Source organism: Apteryx rowi, unplaced genomic scaffold (assembly GCF_003343035.1).
Source record: "Apteryx rowi isolate R43461 unplaced genomic scaffold, aptRow1 scaffold_49, whole genome shotgun sequence".
NCBI lineage: Eukaryota > Metazoa > Chordata > Aves > Apterygiformes > Apterygidae > Apteryx > Apteryx rowi.
In genome coordinates, this window is record NW_020450749.1 from 1,795,677 (window position 1) to 1,816,787 (window position 21,111).

At 37.0% G+C, this 21,111-nt stretch overlaps 1 protein-coding gene across 4 annotated transcripts in view; it reads left to right on the forward strand.

The window, feature by feature from the left end:
* Positions 1-21,111, forward strand: part of CARS (cysteinyl-tRNA synthetase) — a 42,296-nt gene that overhangs the window by 18,656 nt on the left and 2,529 nt on the right. For 2 of the 4 annotated variants that reach the window (XM_026078944.1, XM_026078947.1), the window contains 11 exons: positions 21-150; positions 476-579; positions 1,607-1,704; positions 3,203-3,392; positions 3,895-3,963; positions 6,953-7,034; positions 11,520-11,600; positions 11,968-12,035; positions 13,403-13,462; positions 14,693-14,776; positions 15,949-16,260. In XM_026078944.1, the coding sequence (XP_025934729.1) occupies positions 21-150; positions 476-579; positions 1,607-1,704; positions 3,203-3,392; positions 3,895-3,963; positions 6,953-7,034; positions 11,520-11,600; positions 11,968-12,035; positions 13,403-13,462; positions 14,693-14,776; positions 15,949-16,083 (1,101 nt within the window). In that variant the 3' untranslated portion in view covers positions 16,084-16,260. Of the gene's footprint in view, positions 1-20; positions 151-475; positions 580-1,606; positions 1,705-3,202; positions 3,393-3,894; positions 3,964-6,952; positions 7,035-11,519; positions 11,601-11,967; positions 12,036-13,402; positions 13,463-14,692; positions 14,777-15,948; positions 16,261-16,732; positions 20,175-21,111 lie in introns of those variants that run through there. The other 2 variants (XM_026078945.1, XM_026078946.1) reach the window with 2 other exon arrangements.

Sequence of the window (21,111 nt, forward strand, 5' to 3'; positions counted from 1 at the left end):
TTCTTTTGTTTTTGCTGTAGGCATACTTTGAAAATGATCACTGGGTTCGATATTTTCTGCATACTGGCCACTTAACGATTGCTGGCTGTAAAATGTCCAAATCTTTAAAGAATTTCATTACCATAAAAGATGCACTGAGGAAGCATACAGGTAAAAATAACTTTGGAATTTTAATGTTTTTGATGTAGTTTGAGTGGTGATTGTTAATTTTATTATTTAGGCACAAAATGGAGTTTCCAGAAGTGACTAACTCCAGGTGTCTTTTTTCATCACTAAATAGCTAAATAACTTCAGAATAGCTTCCTCGTTCCTCATCTGTAAAGTGTGGATGATAATGTCTCCCCTTTTTGGTAGATGTATTGAAAGTAAGAATATTCAAGATTGTGATGTTCTTATCAATTGCAGTATCGGAGGCCATAAAAATACTTTAGGTTCTGATTATGATTATTTTCCTTTTTTATTTTAAAACTGATAGCACGGCAGTTACGGTTGGCTTTCCTTATGCACTCTTGGAAGGATACGCTGGATTATTCAAATAATACCATGGAGTCAGCTATTCAATATGAGAAGTTTATGAGTGTAAGTAAGCTTTCCATCCTTCCTCCATCTCTCTACACTTTGTGCTGTCATACATGCTTCAGGAAATAGAACCCAAAGATATATGGGTCATATCCCCAGAAGGAGCTGCCTTCTGATTTCATCAGGTAGACTCCCCCAGTATTTGTTTAGCTGCTACTGACCACTGAAGTCACGTAAATTCCATAGACGGCTACATTTTTCTGCAGCTGGGTGCTCTCTCAGCTCCTCTGAGTTTTGACATCTCTGAGCAGCTTGGCACTTGTATGCAAGATTTTCTCAGCTTACCTTGCTTTTAAGACTCAGTCCAGCATGCATTCTCATAATATGTCTATCAGATCAGACTTCACACAAATACAGCCAAAAGGGGGGGGGGGGGAAGTGTCATTCCTACCTTATCTCCTCACCATGTACATAAAGCATTTGTCTTTGTTTTGCAGCTGGGATGTGAGGGATCAGACACTATTCTCTGCATAGTTTGGAGCAGTGATTAAAAATCACATTTCCCTCAAGAAGGCTGTACAGCATTTTCGGGTCATTGATCTTGGTCTCTCCAACTGAAGCTGTTATGCTTTTTATGTAAAGCATTTGCTTTGGGCTGTGGAATAAGTGAAAATGACTTCTCACCAAGCAGGATGCCCACCTGAAAGAGCCCCTTGCTATACAGCCATTTTTATTCTTTAGCTTACATTGCTAGCAATACACTTAAAAACCTGCCTTAAGAACTCCCATCTAAAAAGAGTGTAACTTTTTRAAACAGATTTGTGTTTGAGTAGCTTGATGTTAGAGTATCATGTTGTATTATGCAGTGGCAGAGCCAAGACATGGAACTGAATTACAGTACTACTGTGATTTACAGGGTTACACAAAATATGTGGGTTTCCCTGTTTTGGCAGACATTCAATGATCCTAGCTGAAATAGTGCTGAAACCATCAACTTTAGAAGGCTAAGTAAGAAATAGACCTTTTCATAGTAAATATTGGTTGTGTGTAACTTAACCTGATTTTGAGCTATATTTTTCTTTTATAGGAATTCTTTTTAAATGTGAAGGATATTCTTCGAGCTCCCACTGATGTGACAGGCCAGTTTCAGAAATGGGAAAACCAGGAAGCAGAACTGAACAAAAAGTGAGTGGAACATTCCTACTTCTCTGTGAATAGCCATCGTGTAGATGCATGTTTCGTTTTTTCCCTGCCCACCCCCCCGCCTTGCAAAATGCCTTACTAGTGATACTTACGCTTCTGGAGCACTTCCAGTGAAGATCTCAAAGTCCTACACAAGCTACTGAATTTAAGCTGGCAGCAGCTTTATGAGGTATAGATAAAACTAATAACTTCACTTTCGTTTAAGTACACTTGTATGCCTCACCACTCTATTTGTGCTGGGAAAGAGAACTACTTTGTTATCTAGCTGTCATTTTCTTCATTACTTGAAATTCTGTCCTCCCATCTGAGGAATGACTGATAATTCTGATACAGTGTTTAGAACTGTAAAAATAGTATTTTACACATTTCAAAGTACAGTTAGTAAACTGAGACAAACTGAAGTTAAATGACTTGACTAAAAGCACAAAAGAAAAGATCAGTGCTGATGTTTGAAAAGCCAGTGTGCTGTTGAATTGAGAGAATATTAATATTGCAGTTTCACTTTTATAATGAAACCATCATTATTGTTTGCAATATGAACGGCTTCTTGTGCGTTTTTTATTATTTGTGAAATTTAAAATTGATGTATCTTGCTTATTGGAAGTACTAAATTGTTCCTAGGGCAGCTTATTGTTGTTAACAGAGATGGTTACTGTTGAATGTCCAAGTGCAGATGCTTCAGTTCAGTGATGTACTTTGAAAATTTCATTTTCAATTCATGGCTGGGGGAGATAGCCATTTTTTAAAAATGGAGGAAAAAATAGTAACAGAGAGGTGGAAAGATGAGGACAAAGGACTGGGAGGAATGGAAGATAAACTCCATGGATGTTTGGTTTTGCCTCTTTTTTTTTTTTAACCTCTTCTCATTCTTTTTTCTCTGGAAAAAGCATGTCATTTGAACCAGTAGTGGCCCTTTGTATACCTTTTTACTTATTATGCCTGTTTATGAACATTAGAAACATTTGCATGAAATTTTTGCTTGTATCTGCTTGTAACAGCTTCATAACATCTCAATTTGTGGTAATTTAGCTTCCAAATTGGTGTTCCTCTGTGGAAAGATAGTAAACAGAAAACTCTGCTGAAACACAGGGAGAAAAGAGCAATACTGTAAGAATATAGTAAATACAGGAAGGTACTAAATAACCAAATTGTTCTGCTTGTAAAAAACTGGTATTAAAAAGTCAGTTCCTGGAAAAAATATATTTATTTATGTATTTATTTATTTTGTTTGGACAGTTGTTGCCAATTGGATTATCCTGCATGCCTTTGTTCATAGAAGCAAAGCAGCAGTCATGATGATGCCTTTCTCTTGCTCATCTATTTTTCTTCAAATATAAACTGTGACCAACAAAAGATTGTCTCACATTTAGGTCCCCTTTACTCTTCTGATAGTAGTTCTTCGGAGTAGATTGGAGAAATTCTTCAGAGTAGATTGCAGATACTTTTGACATAAATAGTAAAAAAAAATTTTTCTTCTTAGTTTTTACGACAAGAAGGCAGCAATTCATGAAGCACTGTGTGACAATATTGATACTCGCTCTGTCTTAGAAGAAATGCGTTCATTAGTCAGTCAGAGCAACTCCTATATTGCCGCAAAGAAATCTTCCAGACAAATGCCAAACAGACTTCTTTTAGAAAACATCAGTTCCTATCTCACTCAAATGCTAAAGGTATGTAATAGCAAGCATTGAAGTTGCTATTGCACTGTGCAATTACTACTGTTGTATTTTTCAAGTATGTAGGGATCTGTATGGTCTTTGTTTAAATCTTGCAGGAATCTAGAGACCTTCCCTTCCCCTGCCCCACACCCAAAGAAAACAAATTGCAGTGCTTGTTGCAGCAGGAACAATTTGGAGCCCTTTATGTTATATTTTAACTTTATTTATTGTTTTGTTGAATAGTAGGAAGCCCCTAATACATGCAAAGAAAATTAGACAGTAGAAAAAAAATATGAAGTCAAATTATCAAATCTTGCAGCATTAAAGCCAGACTTGAAAGTCAATGATTGGTATGCTGTATCAATTAAAAAAAACAGAACATCTCTTACTAGAGCAGTGAATTGTGGGTTAAATCAACTAGGTGGCTTCAAAACTCTAGTACATAATGATTTTGCTTAGTTTTCACATACCTGTTACTTAATGTATACAACTTTTTTTTTTTCCCCTTGAACAGATATTTGGTGCCATAGACAGTGATGATGCAATTGGGTTTCCTGTTGGAGGAAATAGTCAAAACATAAATGTAAGTGAAGGACAAAGCACATTGTACAAAATTACTCTGTGTCCTTTTGTAGTCCTTTGAAAGCTTACGTTAGATAAAGCAATTACATTACTGACACGTAGCTGAATTCTGTTCTTTCAGCTTATAACATTTTGAATCTGAAGTAATTAATTGGCTTAGGAGGCAGATTTTTTTCTTTTACAACAGTTGGTTTTTTTTATTGGTTTGTTTAGTTTAATGACAGACAAATTGTACAGCAACCAGAAAAAGAATTATCTTGTCTTCTGAATGGTGCATCTGGTTAAGAAAACCACATGTTGACTACAGACTGTACATGCTAGAGTCTAAAGACTCGTTACAAGTATTTGTATGTTAAGTAGTCTCAAAAATATAATTATACTGATTAAAGATCCTTGTGGTACACCAAAAAACTGCCTGGAGGCAGCTCGAGTTTCATCCTCATTTCAATCTCTTTTTCCAATCTCGTTTATAACCACAGAATTTATCTGGCTTTCAAAGGCTGTTTTGTTTTGGTCACCCAGCAGTACCACTGTGATGCAGAATTTTCCTGGGAATACTTGGGGAGAAGCCTAATGAAAGTGCTCACGGACCCTGTAATAATAGTGATATTTCATGGGGCATGCATGAGAAACAACTCTATGTGAAAAGCTGTCAGCTTTGCTCTCTGTTCATGACGAAATTTTGACTTGAAAAATGGCAGTGATTTGTCCAAGTATTTTTAAGTGCAGCATCTGATATCTAGTAGCTTCTAATGCCAGTCTCATACAGTCTCGCATTCAAGATGTGAACACCATGTGTTTTTCTGTTCCTCCATAAAAATGAATAATTGAAACATTTGGGGTGTAATAAAAAAAAAAAACCTTATAATCACCAAAGAAAGAAAAAAAAAATCACTTGTGTTTGAAGAATGTGAATGAACATCCACCTGATATTTGCCTGGGCAAGTACTTATATTGCTGTGCTGTGGAAATCTTCAGTAATGATGTAACAAGGATGATAAGAAAGATGCTGAGGATTCCATTCAAAAAACCATCAATAGTGAGTTTTAATTTAGCTCAGAATTATTTTGAATTTCAGAAGAAAAGCAGCACCTTGACACTTATCTTTTTAGGGAAGATGAAAATCAAATCCATATTTGACACTCCAGGCAGTGTTTACAACAGACATGCTTTACAGAGGGATTGGCAACACAAAGCTAAGCCGTTCATTCTTTTAAAGTAGCACTGCCAAGATTAGTTGGATCAAGAGAATCTGGTGCAGAAGGGAGATTTTAACACCTGTTAGTAAAATCCATGTAATTTTTATAGTTTTTGTTTCTGTGTACAATGTCAAGTCAAAGAATACCAGCAGCCAAGTATCCCTAAGTAGCTGTTTTTGCTTTTCACAGGAGGAAACTTCCATTTTTACCCCCTAAGAAATTATTGATTTTAAGCATTATAATATTAAGATGTTTACTATCAAAAATGTTTTGGCTTTGCCTTTAAATATACCCTCTTTCAGTCTTCCACGCAGATACTTCTTCTTAGCAAAAATTACCAGGTGAACGTTCAAGGTTGGAAAACTGCTCATTAATTACAGAAGGCTGTGGATCAGGTCCATTGTTTCTTTGTCCAAATGAGATGAAGGAATCAATAGATCTGAAGGTTATCTCCAAAAAAGGCACAATCCTCTTTAAAAGCCCTGAAAGAACGATAAGTGTAATTATTATGGTTCAGTAATTTACTTGAAAGGGGAGCAGAAGAGACTTGCAGCAGGAAAACCTCAGATTCCAGAGTCTCATTTTTCAAATGAATTAAATATTGCTGTAAGGTTAATTGTTCTGGAAATCAAAATCTTTCATCTTTAGATGTCTGACGCATAACGAAGTAGTAACAAGACTTGCTTTCGCGATGCCACTTCATTTGCATATCTCAAGCTAGCTTCAGTAGAGAGCGTGGTGGAGAAGCGACTGTTGCTCAATTTTCAGTCTGTTCTTTCTGCTGAACCTGTCAGTGCAGGTTCCAGTTGTGAAGCTGGTTTTATAGCATGATTTTTCATTTATGAAAAGTTTTTACTGAGCCCCTCAGTTTGTTTCATGTCAGTATTTTTAGAGCATAACAGACTATTGAATCTGTTGATTACACAGGACTTTGTCACAGAGATTTAACAGATGGGTAAAGACGTGGAAACTGCAAAGGAAACAAAAGTGTAAATGTTTTTGTCCTTCCATATCCTACCCTTCAAAGAAATGAAACTTTTAATGTAACCAGTCCTGTTGGTACCCAGCTTCTCGTCTTGGGATTCTGGAGAAGCATTGGCAGGCAACACTGTTCTGTAGTTATTTTTGTAGTTGTTCGCTACTGTTCACTAATTGCTTGCTGTTGCTATTCACTACCATTGAGAGCAGGACTCTCAAGACATTCCTGTGAGCTTTCACATTTTCTTATGTCTGAAATAATTTAACACAAATTTTCCACTGCTTTTTTTGGGGGGGTGGAATAGGAACAAATGCGCAATTGGGATACCCAAACTTCTGAGGAATAGATTTGTATTCTAATGCAAATAAGTCTTAACCTGAGTTGCACCTGGTATTATTTCTGATGAGCAGTTTGACCTATGTAAGATGTCTTCAGAACATGAAGGGGCAAATTCATCTGGGTATAGTTCTCCAGTATAGCCTTGGTAGCTGTTCTTATCCTTGTACTGCATTTTAATTATCCAGCCTATAGCATAGTCCTCTGAACCTGATGTATCTGCATAACTGAAAGGAGGAGAAGGAATAGGGAGAGTGGAAGTTCTCAAGTTGGTTTCATCTGCTCAAAAGCAAAATTATCATCTAATGCAAGTTGTTGTCTTGCCCTTGACATCAATAGAGCAATGACAATTTTTATTGATACAGATCTGCCCTGAGGGTTGACTTCTACCCGAAAGCACATAAATATTAAGTGGATAAAGATGTGATTTAAATCTAAATTCTGAATAACTAATTGTAGAAATAATTGTTCCGCAGGTCGAATCTACAGTGATGCCATACCTACAAGTCCTTTCTGAGTTCAGAGAAGGAGTGCGACAAATTGCCAGAGAGAAGAAAGGTGAGAGTTTGCTTTTTCCAGTGTTGTTGCACCTGAGACTGAGAGGTGGTAGGAATTAACCCTGGGAGGGGGGGATCCAACTGATACAATCTCTCTTTGCTTAGAGAATAAAAGTAACGTATGTCTTCATGTGTACAAAATTAAACCAGAATTGCTTTGAATATGTACATCTCTGCTACATGTCTCTCTGATTTGGGAAACACTTTCACAAGTTGCTAAACTTGTTTTAATTTCTTGATGAATCCAAAAGTTCAGGAGTGAAGAGGTGTTTTTAGACCAGGGCACTCCATGCTTTCCAGATATGAGAGTAGCCATGCTCTCTCCCCCAGGGATCTTGCATTCTCGAAAAAGTGTAGTTTGCTACACAATGATACTGTCTGTGTTTAAACAGCCAGAGATGTTCCTTCCTATTTGTTAACACAGCTGGAATTGTAGCTCCCCAGATGGTAATTTGGTGCTCTCTTTAGAGAATTCATCTGAGTGTTTGCTGGAGGTTGTTCTGGACTTTTTTTTCTTCCTTTGGAAAGCTTTGATCATGCTGTGTGTTGGCAGCGGAACTATACAGTGTTACAAATGCTGTTACATTAAGGCCTCTTTGACTTTATGGGTCAATCGCTTCCTAATTGAGTTCTTATTATTTTCTGCTGTTCCCTGTGGATTTCTATGCATGTTCAACTGGTATTTGATTCTAATTTTCTTAAAATTAATTTTTACACTATAGTTTATACTTGAAGGCAGAATAGGGAGATATATATTAATGTATATGTTTATAATATATATAGATAGATATATTTAACTTGAATGACTTGGAGTATATGGTTGATGACCTATTCAGTTGGCAAAGAATCTGAACCCTAATTCGGCTACTGTTTTGAATTCTTCTAGTTTTAAGGTAAACTTTAGAAGTTTACCTTGAAAGCACAAAGCTGTATTTGCTAATGTGACTACTTAGCTATTATTGTTAAACTACTATAGACCTAACTGGTGCTGAGAAACAGGCTTATCAGTTCCAACAGCAAATATTTTATGTAATTTTAATAAATTCAAGAAGTTTGTGTGTATATTCTCAGCCTAAAATGTGACCTTTGGTCTCTTACTATTTAACATAAATACTTGTTTTATATGAGGCTTTTTTCCTTGCTCACTGGTTGTTGAGCTAAGCTGATTCCTATTTTTAACAGTTTTAATATTTGAATGTCATGGGGCTGCTTGTAGGGCATTTTTAGGAGAAGGTACTTAGTGCTGGACCACTTACTGCACTTGAGTTTCTCATTTGGAAGGTATAATAATAATAATAATAATTTGCCTGAAATAAATTGGGGAATAGGAATAGAGCTATTTGGTTGGGGTACAGAAGGGTTGCACAACTTTGCAATTTGACCAGAGGGGAACCTCTGACCAAACTGTTTAATATATGGTAGCTGGGCGGTGGCTGAGGGGACCTGCACAGACATGCTACTGGTTTGCTTCCCCATATCCATTCAATTCTTGCCTGCAGGGAATGTATTATTACTGTAAGAGTTGTTTTGATTAACGGCTGGGGATATTGCCTCTACATGGTTGTGAGTGAAGGGAGTTTCCCCTCATAGCCAGATCCTGGCAGAATGAAGTTAAATATGAATTAGCATGTTTTGTATTGCTCTAAATACTCTTAGCAGTTGAATAAAAGGTATGTCTCTTCTGTAAAACCCGCACAGTAAAAAACAATTGTCCCCATCGCTATATATAAAAGCATTTCACAGCATAGCCATTTATAAAACTTTACAGAAGTTTTATCATCATCCAGAATGGCTAACACTCAAATATATTAATAAAATAAATTCTCTGCTTTATAAGCTTATTAGTATATAAATAGGAGACCGATCATTTGCAGCTGAATCTTGACTGGTGAATATATCTAGCAATGGTGATAAATGGAAAAAGGAAAATACTGTGTTATCTGTACAAAGGAAACAAAAAACGCAGAAAACTTTTACAAAAGACCTCGATGACTGGTTGTGCAGAGCTTCACTACACTGTGCATTGTTAAGTTTTACTTGAGTACTTGATCAACTGCAAAGACCCCCGTATATTCGTCTCCGCAAGGACACACGTTGCTGTTCTAGTGCTTGTCCTGATGCTGCTTGGGAAGAATTTTCATTAGAAGCGAATCAGTATTCAGATGCTCAAAAAGGAGCAACTCTCTGTAGTTGTTGTTGGTTACTTACCTCAGGACATCTGCTTAAATTGACTACCCTGTAGTAAAGGTGTCTATTACTGAACTCTGCCTGCCCTTTCATTTCCTACCAGTGATTCTGTTGCCATGAGTTATAAATGCTGGGTCTTGCTCCAGGCTACTTCCAGGATGCAGTGGGAAACTCTCTGCCCTCCTCCTAATATATTCCATTGACAAGAAGTGGGACAAGACTTGCCTGCTCTTGTCTTTGCTGCTGGCCTTAACATCTAGCATTCTCAAGAGGCTTTTTGAACTCCTCCTTTTCCTTCCCACCACAGTGGAGAGGAAACAGCACGTCACCTGTTTCACATCCAAGACTCTGTGCCTTGAAATGCACAGAAAACATGAAAACAGGGCTGGGAAATAGTCACAGGCTCACAGATTGCCTAGGTTCCAGTTCATTCTTAGCTGACTGTCTTCATAGGCATTGGTGAGGAAGCATCATCCCGCTATTCTGCCTGTCGCAGTCCTCAGTGAGGATAACGGCTGATGGCTTGGGGCAACCTGTAAACAACCCTCTGCCAATCCCTAAACCTCCCTCTGGTAGGCACATTGCAGCCCTGAGAACTACTGTGTTGACTTCCCTGGATAGCAGAGGAGTGATCAGAGGACATATCCTTTCATAAATTATGCATGTTTTGTGTATACATTTCTCATTCTTCTCTACTTCAAAGGATTTCTTTTTCTTATGCTTTCAATTATTCATAGTTTCAGGTAAGTAAATATTTATAACTGAACAGATACACCCACTTCTTATATAATAAAACAGTATCTGATACATTCTTGACCTGACATGCTTAATTCCTTCACCTAGGCTAGAGTCAACACCTTTTAGTATTAACAGCTAATGAGGTAAACTTATCCCTGGCTTATCTTAATTGGCTTCTTTAGTGTTGCATCAAACATGAGTGCGGTTCACTGTGTATACCTGCTCTGTCTGAAGAAAAATATTTAGCTGACCAGACAGAACCGCTCTTATAAAATGCAATGCTTTCGTGTACAAAGACAGAGTTGCTCTGCTAATTTCCTAGCAAAGAGCACTACTCCACAATGCGATAGGGTGTCCGTTCCTTTTCATGGTAGTCGGGTAATCAGTGCTTTGTCTGCTGTTAAACGCTTCTGAGGGTCTAAGAATTCTGGAACAAATGAAGACCTGGGAATGATACTTGTATCTACTGGTATGTGCAGCATTTGCATATAAAAAGAGTCTGGATTAGTAGCTGCTATTGCCTGAATCATTACCTTTGAGACCCTTATGACTTCTTATGTTAAACCAACTGAGAGAGCTGCTGAAAGGGAGAACACTTATCAAAAGCACATGGTATGAACTAGCCTAAGTATATATCTTGTCACATTTGGTGTTTTCTCCTGAATATAAGACTGCATATTAAAAAAAAATGCTACTGAATTAGGTTCATAACAGCAACATATGGGGTCCTGGGGTCCTCTTGATTCACTTAATTCCTCTTGGTTTCTTAACTGCTCTGTCACCTCTCAGCTGATACAACTTTTCTCATCCAAGTAAATACACTACTATGTGATGATTTATTTTCCTCTTAAGGCTTAACAGCATCTATTTTGGCTAAATCTCAAGTTCTTAATCGCTTGTTGTCTTTAAAGATTCTTTAATAAGTTTGCAAAAAAAAAAAAAAAAAGGTTAGTCATGGTGTTCCAATCACCTTCCAGAAAGCTAAATGAAAACTCTGTTCTGCTGCAACTGGTGTGCTTGAAAAAGGCTTGGTCAAAATAGGTGATGAACAGAAAAGCAACAGAAGAGATAACTATCTGTAGAACCAGAGGATGTTTGCATTAACATTGCACTGGCAAATGTTAAAAGAATAAAATAATAGCCTTTCAAAAGCATGTCTAGTTAATGAGCTTTTGAAATGTCTAGAGGAAGCTTTCTTTGAGGTAGAAAAACATGTATTGCAATGTCATACAATAAATCTATTTGTTAGTAATGAAGGACTTTTGGTCTTCTGCATGATTATGTTACTGAACTGAATTCTCTTAATGGTTTTCAGGAGCAATGAGGGTATCTTGGAAAAAATTTATGAATTCTGAGTCCCTGCAAAGAAATATGCTGCTTCTCTCTGTAGTTGAAAGATGGCAGAACTTATTTAAAATGTTGGTCACTTTAAAACAAAACAAAAGTCCTTTCTTTGATCAATGTAAGAGAGAGCCAATTTCTTAACTGCACTTAAATAAAAATAGGAGTATATTTTCATGAAATCTTGCTTCTCTAAATGTATTTTTTTCATGTACTCTAGTAACTGAAGTGCTGCAGTTGAGTGATGCTCTTCGAGATGACATCCTTCCTGAACTGGGTGTTCGATTTGAAGATCATGAAGGTACACAATTATATGCCTGACAACTTTGTAGGTAGTTGTTTTCATCATCTTGTTATTTTCTTAAGCTATGGGAAAACACCAACATGTCAAAGACTAATCCAGAATCATCCAACAAACTTGAAGACTGCAAAACCTTTAGCACATCTTGTTCTGATGTATAAATGCATACTGTATAAATTTATATTGGAACATATAGACAGTAAAAAGGTACATTGGAATCTTCTTGTGTAGTAGTACCTAATTGCCTAGCCACTTTTGAGTAGTCATTCAGTTGCATTTGCAGAAGAAAAGTTGTCATAGGGTATATAAATATATCTTTAATTATTCAAATATTGGAAAACTCATTCATCTGTTCTTGCTTCTTCAGGGCTGCCAACTGTGGTCAAATTAGTGGATAAGGACACATTATTGAAAGAAAGAGAAGAAAAGAAAAAGGTTACTATTTTAAGCATTTAACATTTTTCACATGTAAAGTAAGGTATAAACTATGGATGCTTTACGAATCATCAAGGAAATGTTTAAAAAAAAAAAAGTTAGCAATGTGTAAAATAACATACCAGAACTGAGATTAAAACTCAAGTGGCATTCAGAAAAAGGATTTTTGAAACAATAGTTGCTTGAAAATTTTCTGTGGGATTTAATGAATACTTCTAAGTTTAAAAAAAAAAAACAACTTCATATTAATGAGGGTTTTTTGAATATTGCATACATGTTGCCTTATCTCTCTGGAAGACTGATTCCAATGAGAAATTGGTTTTGACTTCTTTCATCTGTACAGACGAAGTTGACATTTTCCATAAAACTCGACTGTATTTATTTTGATGTTTGAGAACAAAATGCCATGGCTAAATATTAACTAATGTAGCATTGATGAGTGAGATACTCAGGGTGTGGGGGAAAGAATTCTCATGTTGCTATGTAATTAAAGATTGTGAATCCTAATTCACATGCACAAGGGCTGCACAGCAACCCTTTCTAGCACTTCCTAGCGTTAATGTTTGCCTTTGCGACATTTTAAAGTAGCGCTTCATATGTCTGTCTTCAGTTCTAACAAATAATAAAATTCTATCATGACTAGAGATGTCTGGAAGACTTTCCAAGATTTTTCTTTCCCTGAGGACTTTTTTTTTCTTTAAGGGAAAAGTAAAATTTGTTTTCAGCCAACATTTCAGGTATTTTCGTCAGAAATGCACTTGAAGCCAGTTTGTATATAGGTGCTGGGTGGAGCCTGCAGCTAAAATACATTTTCCCTGGCAACTATATTATTTTCAATACTGACCGAACCCTTGGAGAACTAACAGGTCTCTCCTGAGCCAGTGTGGGATGAGATTTTTCAGAGGCTTATAACTTAGCTAAATTTGGATAGTTGTTTCCCTAGGAACATCAAGGCATAAAACTGCTCCTAGTGAAACTCCAGTGTCTCCATGGTTTTGGGGCAAGGGCTTTAAATACCAGGGAAAATTGGTCTTTTTTTTGTTGTTTTTTAAATGTTTGCAAAACATTTTCCCCCTGAAATTGCAGGACCATTTCTTTTGCAGATATTCTTTCATAGCTGTATGCTTAGGATGCAAAATGCATTGGGAACAGTTAAAACTGATTTAGCTGTGAATAAAAGCAAATGAAAACAAAATCTTACAGTGGGAAATATCAGACAATCCTAATTATAAGGCTTAGTATTTTTACTGTAGGTCATGCTACCAGTTCTGTCCATAATTAGATATCCAGGGGAGCCATTGACTCAGATTTATAAAGAAAACCAACTGAAGTAGCTACCTTTTACTTATTAATACTACCTTTCATAGATTGAAGAAGAGAAAAAAAGGAAGAAAGAAGAAGCAGCCAGAAAAAAACAAGAGCAGGAGGTAAGCACTCAGATAATTTTAATCTGGTTTTGAGGAAAAGTGTTAGTAGCAATAGTCACATGCAGGAAAGATTACATTAGAGCTCAAGCTTTCTGCCTAGCCTCAACTGGACCTCCATTTTTTTGTCTACAATTTTTTGCTCAGAATGATTTTTGCCTGAAATTTAGATTTGATCCGTGACAGCACCTATTAAAAAGTGGCCATCTTTAAGACCAAGGCTAAAGGTACTACTTCTTTAATTTCCAAAGCAGTATCTAACATTCCCATTAGAGAGAATTTTGCTTGTGTCACTTATTTTCTTTGCTCTCCAGTGTCATAGGTACATATGAACACGGATCTTTTTAAGAGTCCACCTGTTCCCTTTGTTAAACTCTGGAATATAGTGCTTTGAAAAAACACATTTCAGCTCCATAGTTAGAGAATTGTGATAGCTCAACGGTTTTAGGCTTTGGGTGAAGAGTAGGCAGCTAGAGCAGATGAACTCATAAAGGGAAAAGATTGTTTGCCATGCTGATGAGTCTAACAATACAGGAAATAAGTTTGTGGGTAAACAGAGGAAGTAAACTTTGAGAGAGTACATTTACAGAGAGAAAAGTAGATAAATAGCATTTATCTTTAATGGATTGCAATTAGCTCTTTTCAAAAAGGTGACTTCTTTGCATTAGGCATAAATTACTTGGAAAGGGTTCTGAGATGTGCTTTTCACAAATAAGTAAAAGTTCAGTTAGTTTTCAATGCAATTACTTGCATCCTGATTCTGCTGTGACCTCCACAGAACCCTGTTCCCATCAACAGGACAGTGCTGATGAAGATGGTTCCCTTTGCAGTGAGCTCATTGCTGAATATTCTTTACTCATAGCAACTAATTCACTTTGTGCTTACACCTAGAAAAATAAGGAAGCAAGTTTAGCAAAATATAAATGTAGTTTTTGGAGAGTATAAGCTGATTATTTTGAGTTCCTGCAATACTTTTTTAAGTGGTCCTCTGCAAATTTAAAATGTCAATTTATTTGTATTTTCCTGGACAAACACATCCAAGATTTATTGAATTGTTCCTCACTTTAAGTTCCTTTTCACATAATAAACTATTGTGACTCAGATGCTCCTTGATCTGCAAATTATGGTCTACTTTTCCCTTTGCACACATTTGAGGGAAAGTTTTTTTTAAAAAGATAGGTTGTCAGTAATTCACTGTGATGCTAATGCAGTTAATGCATTTTTGTATTGTAGGCAGCAAAACTGGCAAAGATGAAGATTCCACCACACGAAATGTTTAAATCGGAACATGACAAATATTCCATGTTTGATGAAAATGTAAGAATTGGAGACTTTTTTTCAGATGGGGAGAGGTTTTCCTTCCACAGTTGTACACACTCAGTTGTATGCGTACATAGCTGATCCTGTTGCAAAACCCCTAGAGCAGCGCTATTAACATGGGGGAAGGAGGGAAGGAGAGAAAGAGGAGAAGATACAAATTTTCTTGCACATACCTTGCATTGGGGAGCAAGGTTATCTAACTGTTAGCAATCATTTCAGGGATACTTTTCATTTTACACTGGTCTCCTTTGGCCATCCTAGTACAGAGCAAGAATTCCCTTTAGGTATTGTGGGTAGGAACCTGCATGATATTCATTCACAGATTTATTAAAATAGCTTGTTGCAGGGCAAAGACTGCAGCTGTACAAACTTCCTGACTCTGCCAGAAGTGATGGAAACAGCCATGTTTTTCAGAGATACCCCGTGCTTCTGGTTTAGGTCTGCCCTTTGTTTCACTCTCCCCGGCAAAGGATCTCAGAGAGCTGTACTCATAACTTTGCTCAGATTGCTCCCCTTTAGCATTAAAGGTGTTGCTTGTAAAACATAAAGCACTGTTTTTTCAGGGCTTGATCTGGGACATTGCTCCTATTTCTTCCTGTCTTCCTCAACTGTGCAAATTCAGGCCCTGGGGACAAGTAGGAATGGTATGATACAGAGACTGTAAACATTGGAAAATAAGTATGCAAGCAAGGAGAAGATCCACAAAAATCTGTCATCATAGTTTCTCCATTCAGAATGGAAGCCTCTTACTGCTTTTGCTTAAAGCCTTGGATTTAATGTTAGTATGATTAAAAGTGGTCTTTTATGCATGTATTTAGGGGTTAAGTATTAGTTAGAACCTCTCCTAACTATAACTATCTAGGAGTTAGTTGTGTAAGCTTCCTCTCCTCAATAGAGATAGTCAGGACAGAAATAAATGCACACTTTGCCCCTTCATTAAGTAGGGAGGGAGCATAGACAAGTAGTCAAAGGTAGTTGTCTAACTTCTAGGCAGCTAGAATTAGCAAAGATGCATCCCACCTTGACAGTTTGTCATTAATTATGACATTATTCCCCTATCTTATTAAAACATGATTCACCTGGAAAGAACACAATTCCATAAGGAGCAAAAGCAGTCAAAGTATCTGGAAGCCCATTTATCTTAAATACTCTTATTTTTAATTTTCCAGGGATTTCCTACCCATGATACAGAAGGCAAAGAACTCAGCAAAGGACAAATTAAGAAGCTGAAGAAACTTTATGAAACCCAAGAAAAGCTATACAAGGAGTATCTACAAATGGTTCAGAATGGAAGTGCAAATTGACAGCAACAGGACTGTTTTTAAAAGGCAAGTGCTGGGTCACCATTGAAAAAGTGAGCATATACTGATGCTCATCTCTCTGTTTACACTTTCTATTATGTGCAAAGTAAAAATCCTGTTTACATGGATTAATAATGTCATCTGGAAAGTCAATAAAAATCCATTCTTAAAAAAAGCCAACCTCTAATAAGTTTCTTTGCAACAACAGTGGCAGACTGAATGGTTGCCAGATCTATTTGGGAAGATGCTGCTCAGTCAGCAAATCCACACAAGGTTTCTTGTTGATTATAGCTATCCAGGCTTCGGTTAATTTGTCCTGCATGCCGATCTCTATCTATCTAATACCCAATGTAGCTTGTGCTCTGGAATATGTCACAGTAAGCAAAACTTACTACTAAATGGAAGCTGAATAATTTGTCCCACAGTTAGAATAGTAAGTATTTTCCAGATGATTTTAATATCATTATGTAAGCAGGAAAAAATGAGTAGTTTCACTATGATACTCTAGCTGCTGTTATTAAAAACTCTCGTAAGTATACCCAGGACATGCTACATAGTAGAAGCAAACAGTCCCTTCCATAGGGCTAGACTATAGAAGTCCGGACTTATTTGCAAAAGGGGACAGATCATCATCATCTTGCTCAACTTGCAGTTGCAGTCAAGTGGGTAGCTACAAGGAAGATGTACCTGCATTGAAGAAACGGGTGGGAAAGACATGAGGAACTATGGGCAGAGGATGTGTTCTTGGAGCTGTCGCCTCAGGAACAAAAGCACTGCCCAAAGACGGAGGACAGCACCCAGTTATCTATTCAGACCCAAAGAGAACAGAGGGTTCCTAACTGAGATACAGTTTGTGGATTGGCTTGCAATGAGGAAATACGACCATACGTCACTCACTATTCAAGACTGATTTTGACATGACAGTTTAACCAAGGACAGCTCTCTGTTGCTTAATAATAAATTTCACTGGCAGTACCTACTACCCTTTAGTTATGAAATCGTACAAAATATCTCACCCACTTCACAACTGCGTAACAGCTAAGTACCCAACATGCAAAATGATATTCATCACATATTCTTAAGCCTCAAGATGACTCACAAAAGGTCAAATGGTGAGTCATTGTAACAACTGTGATATCTCTCTTCTCGCAACTCTTAGGTTCATGCCTTAACCATTAGGCTATGTTCCTTTCCCTAATTAAGAATTATAAACATTTTTGCTTTCAGTTTATCTTAATATATACCTTCTTAAGTATCAAGATGTACAGATTTGGAGTAACAGAAAGACCTAATAATTTTTTGTCTAGTTTCCTAGAATTTGCCTTTGAAAACATGTAATGGTGAGGTCAGGAAAGCACATGTGTCTTGTACACTGCATATAAAATCTGCAGTAAAGCATAAGTGCACGTGACCTTTGTGTAGTAGAAAGATAACAGAGTTTATTTCACAAACATTTTTTTAAAATGTGTTTTACAGAACTTTTCTTCTAACTTGCCATTACTAAGATGATCAAAAACATTTAATTTTTGCATTGAATATTTGATGTATTCTGCTGATTTCTAATGAATTGTATAAGCACTTGTTTAAACAGTACAGTGGTAGTTAAAAAGCCAGCCACAACTAAGAGGGAACTTCTCTGTCCTTGTGGTCTATGAACATAAGAGGATTAGTTGCATTTGTACACCATTCTGGATTCTAATTCCTTCAATATTATCAGCTTATTGCTTGTGAACGTTCTCTGTATTTGTTATAGGTAACATGGGTTGGTCTCTGCACTGCTCTGTATTCTTTCTTTGTTTCATGCCTAACCTTTCATCTCTTCTCAAGCACAGATCCTATCTTGTTTCCCCAAGATGCATGTGCACTCAGGATATCCATGAAGGTATGGGATGTGCCTAGGCAGATCTAGTCGCAAGATGCTGCTTCTCAGCCAGATGAGATATCCCTTTGGAGACTCCCTGCTGTCCTAGCTAGACTCCAGAGCTAGTTCTGCAAACACTAGGAGTCCTAAACCTGAATCATCTCTATCCTCAGCATAGGCTTCACCTGAGATTAACTACCTTCCTGAATATGAACTACTTTTGAAATTGCTACTTAACTTGAAGTAGTGACAGTAATTTCCTTAAAGAAATTCCTTTTGATGAGCTGAGTTAGCACCTGCTTACCAAAAATGCAGCTGAACTTAGCACATAACTATGAAGAAGATGACCCTGTTAATTCATTGGTCTTCTGGATTCTAATTTCCTTACAACATCTCTCTGATATTTTCTTGTAGTATGTCTTTTTCTCCTCCTGCTATGTTCCTATTGGAACCTTACCCACCCTATGGTTCATCTACTACATCAATTTAGACGATTTTGAAAAAATGTCATTTTTTTTTCCTTCCCAACTGCTTCCTTTTGTTTCTGGGATAACTTTCCTTACTTATGTCTTACGAGCATTTCAGACTGGCAGTCTCCACAGCTTATCCTCTGGTCTTTGTTTCTGTATGCTTCCTAAACGCACACTGCTTCCTTGCTCAATATCTGCAACTCCATAGTTAGTCATGTCTCCCAAGCTCAGATAAAGTCTCTGTCATATTTACTTTCCCATTAAGGTCGTATTCTACCTGCAGTATTATTTAGCTCAGGCCTTCCTTTTGTGTGTTTTTGTTGATTCAGTTTGATTGTTTTAAACTAAGTTGATTTGAAAGAATACTTATCTGACACATCAGTGCCACTAAAGTCATCTTTCTGTTCTGCTGCAGTACAAAGTGTACTTCCCTGTCTTCGAATTGTTTTTGCACGAAATTAAGTTTCTTGAATTCAATGGGATTCTATTCATAGATTTCAAAAGGATCAGAGCCTTTGAAATCCTCTCCTTTTCAGACCCGTCTTCAGTATTGTGATCTCTGTTCCTCCACACTGCTACTTATTCTCCCCTGCTTTTTAGTGTTTTGCCATTGTTCTCTCCTTTTTGAAGTTGCCTCCTTCAAGAAAGCTTCTCACTTGACTCCTCCAGCAATAAAGCCATCATGACCTTCCCAGACTTGAACTGTTCTTTCCATACTTGAATGTTCTTCCATTTATGAATTTCTCTTTCTGCATGTCTCAGTTGTCCTTGGAAGCCAGCATTATGAGCAAGGAAAACATCTGCTTCATGAAGGATCTGTGAGTTGACAGGCCTAAGCATTGTCTATTAAAAAAGTTAAGTGCACACAAACTGATAACTCCAGTAAAGAGGCTGCTAAAATGCTTCAACTTGATACATAGACAAACAGGAAATTACTTTGTTCTCCCCAAGCAAAATGAGACTTTTGCCCAAGTATGGAGTTCCTTTTTCCAAAAGCAGCAACTGAATCAGAAAACAATGACCTTGGCAAAGAAACAGAAAAATAGATTGTCTCATGGAGTTTATATCAAAACACAAACTCCAGAACTACTTCAGATAAGTTATTTTGATTCTCTCGGCAGCCACAGTTTAGCAGAAAATAGCACACGCAATGTTCTGGCAAAGGAAAGGTTGTTAGCAAGCAAAAGAATGCTGCAAACAGGTTTAGATACACACTGTTTAAGCAGACTTTCTGGAAGTAGGTGCGTCAATTGACCTATGCAGTCATTGAAATGCACAGCACAATACCTCTTTCCTGGCAATCCATCAAGGTGTCACTTAAGTGAATTCCACTGCACTGGCTTAGTGAGAGTGACTGGGCAGCCAGAAAAAGAGAATGCAACAGCAACAGTCTGCATTCAATGTCTTAGTCCACTGTCTCAGTAAAGAAAAGGGAAAGGACAGGCTCTAGTGTATTCTAAAATTTTTGATTGGATAGTTAATATGTGTATATGTACATATACACACTGAAGGAATCACATGTGGAATATGAGTTTCTATGCTTTAAGAAAATAATCCCCATAGCAATGAAGTCTTGGATTTTATTTATTTTTTAACATTTTCTGGAACATATATGCACAGCTTTTTTTGGTCTGTAGAAAGTGAAGCTTTCTATTTTTCCACACAGTTTTCTGGCTATCTCTAAGATTTTTTTCATGATTACTGTAATTTTGGTCACTAACAATCAAGATAGCTACCACTACTACTGCTTCTTTTTTTTTTTTTTTNTTTTTTTTTTTTTTTTTTTTTTTTTTTTTGAGATGATAAACCATCTTTTTTAAGTTGCCGTCTTTTGAGACATGCAAATATTATCATCTCTTCCCAGGTGAATTCTGTCATTCAGCTGGGCATCAACAAGTGATTTTGAGTGCTCTACTGAAAGTCTTGTTAAATAAATCTGATCTCTGGATGGGGAAGAAACTTCCATGTTTTATGATCATGCAGATAAAAACTTACACGTCCCAACACTGAGGCTTCTCCAGACCCATAGGTCACTTCTAGAAAGGTGTCTTGCCTTAACCTCTAAAACCCATCAATGTTTGTGACAAGTGAGCTTATGATAACAAACAATTCGAATTAAGAGGAAGTTGCAAAGCTCCTATCTCAAATAATCTCTCCTCTCCCCCTCCCCAAAACTACTGCCTGCTTTATCCAGGTCTTAAATGTATTTTACAATTACTGAATTCTTTTTTGAGGTTGGGAGTGTGGTGGGGGGAGTGATACTAATGTTTGACTAGAGCACTGCAACCTCAGTATTCTTTGAAGTTATTATTAACGTTACTTAGTTAAGTGGAAGTGGGAGCAATTATGGCTTTTCCATGAGTCATTTTGTAAGAGTAATTTTTTTTTTTTTTAAGTTTCTCACATGCTTCTTTAAGAAAGCATGCAGTACCTTTCTTCCCAATATATATTTAGGAATACTTACCAGTATCTCCATGTTGTGATTATGTACCTACACTGGAATAAGCTTAAGGTAACACAGTGCTTTATTTGACACCTGTTTCCCATATCACAAACTAATTAACACAGCTGTGTATGTTCTCTCTCTCTCTGAAGTCCAGAAAACCAAATCTCTCTTTGGGCTTCTTTTGTTGATGCTGGAAGTCTATTAAAAAATCAAAAGCATTATTGCTGAAGGACATCAGCATTTTGTAGGTAGAT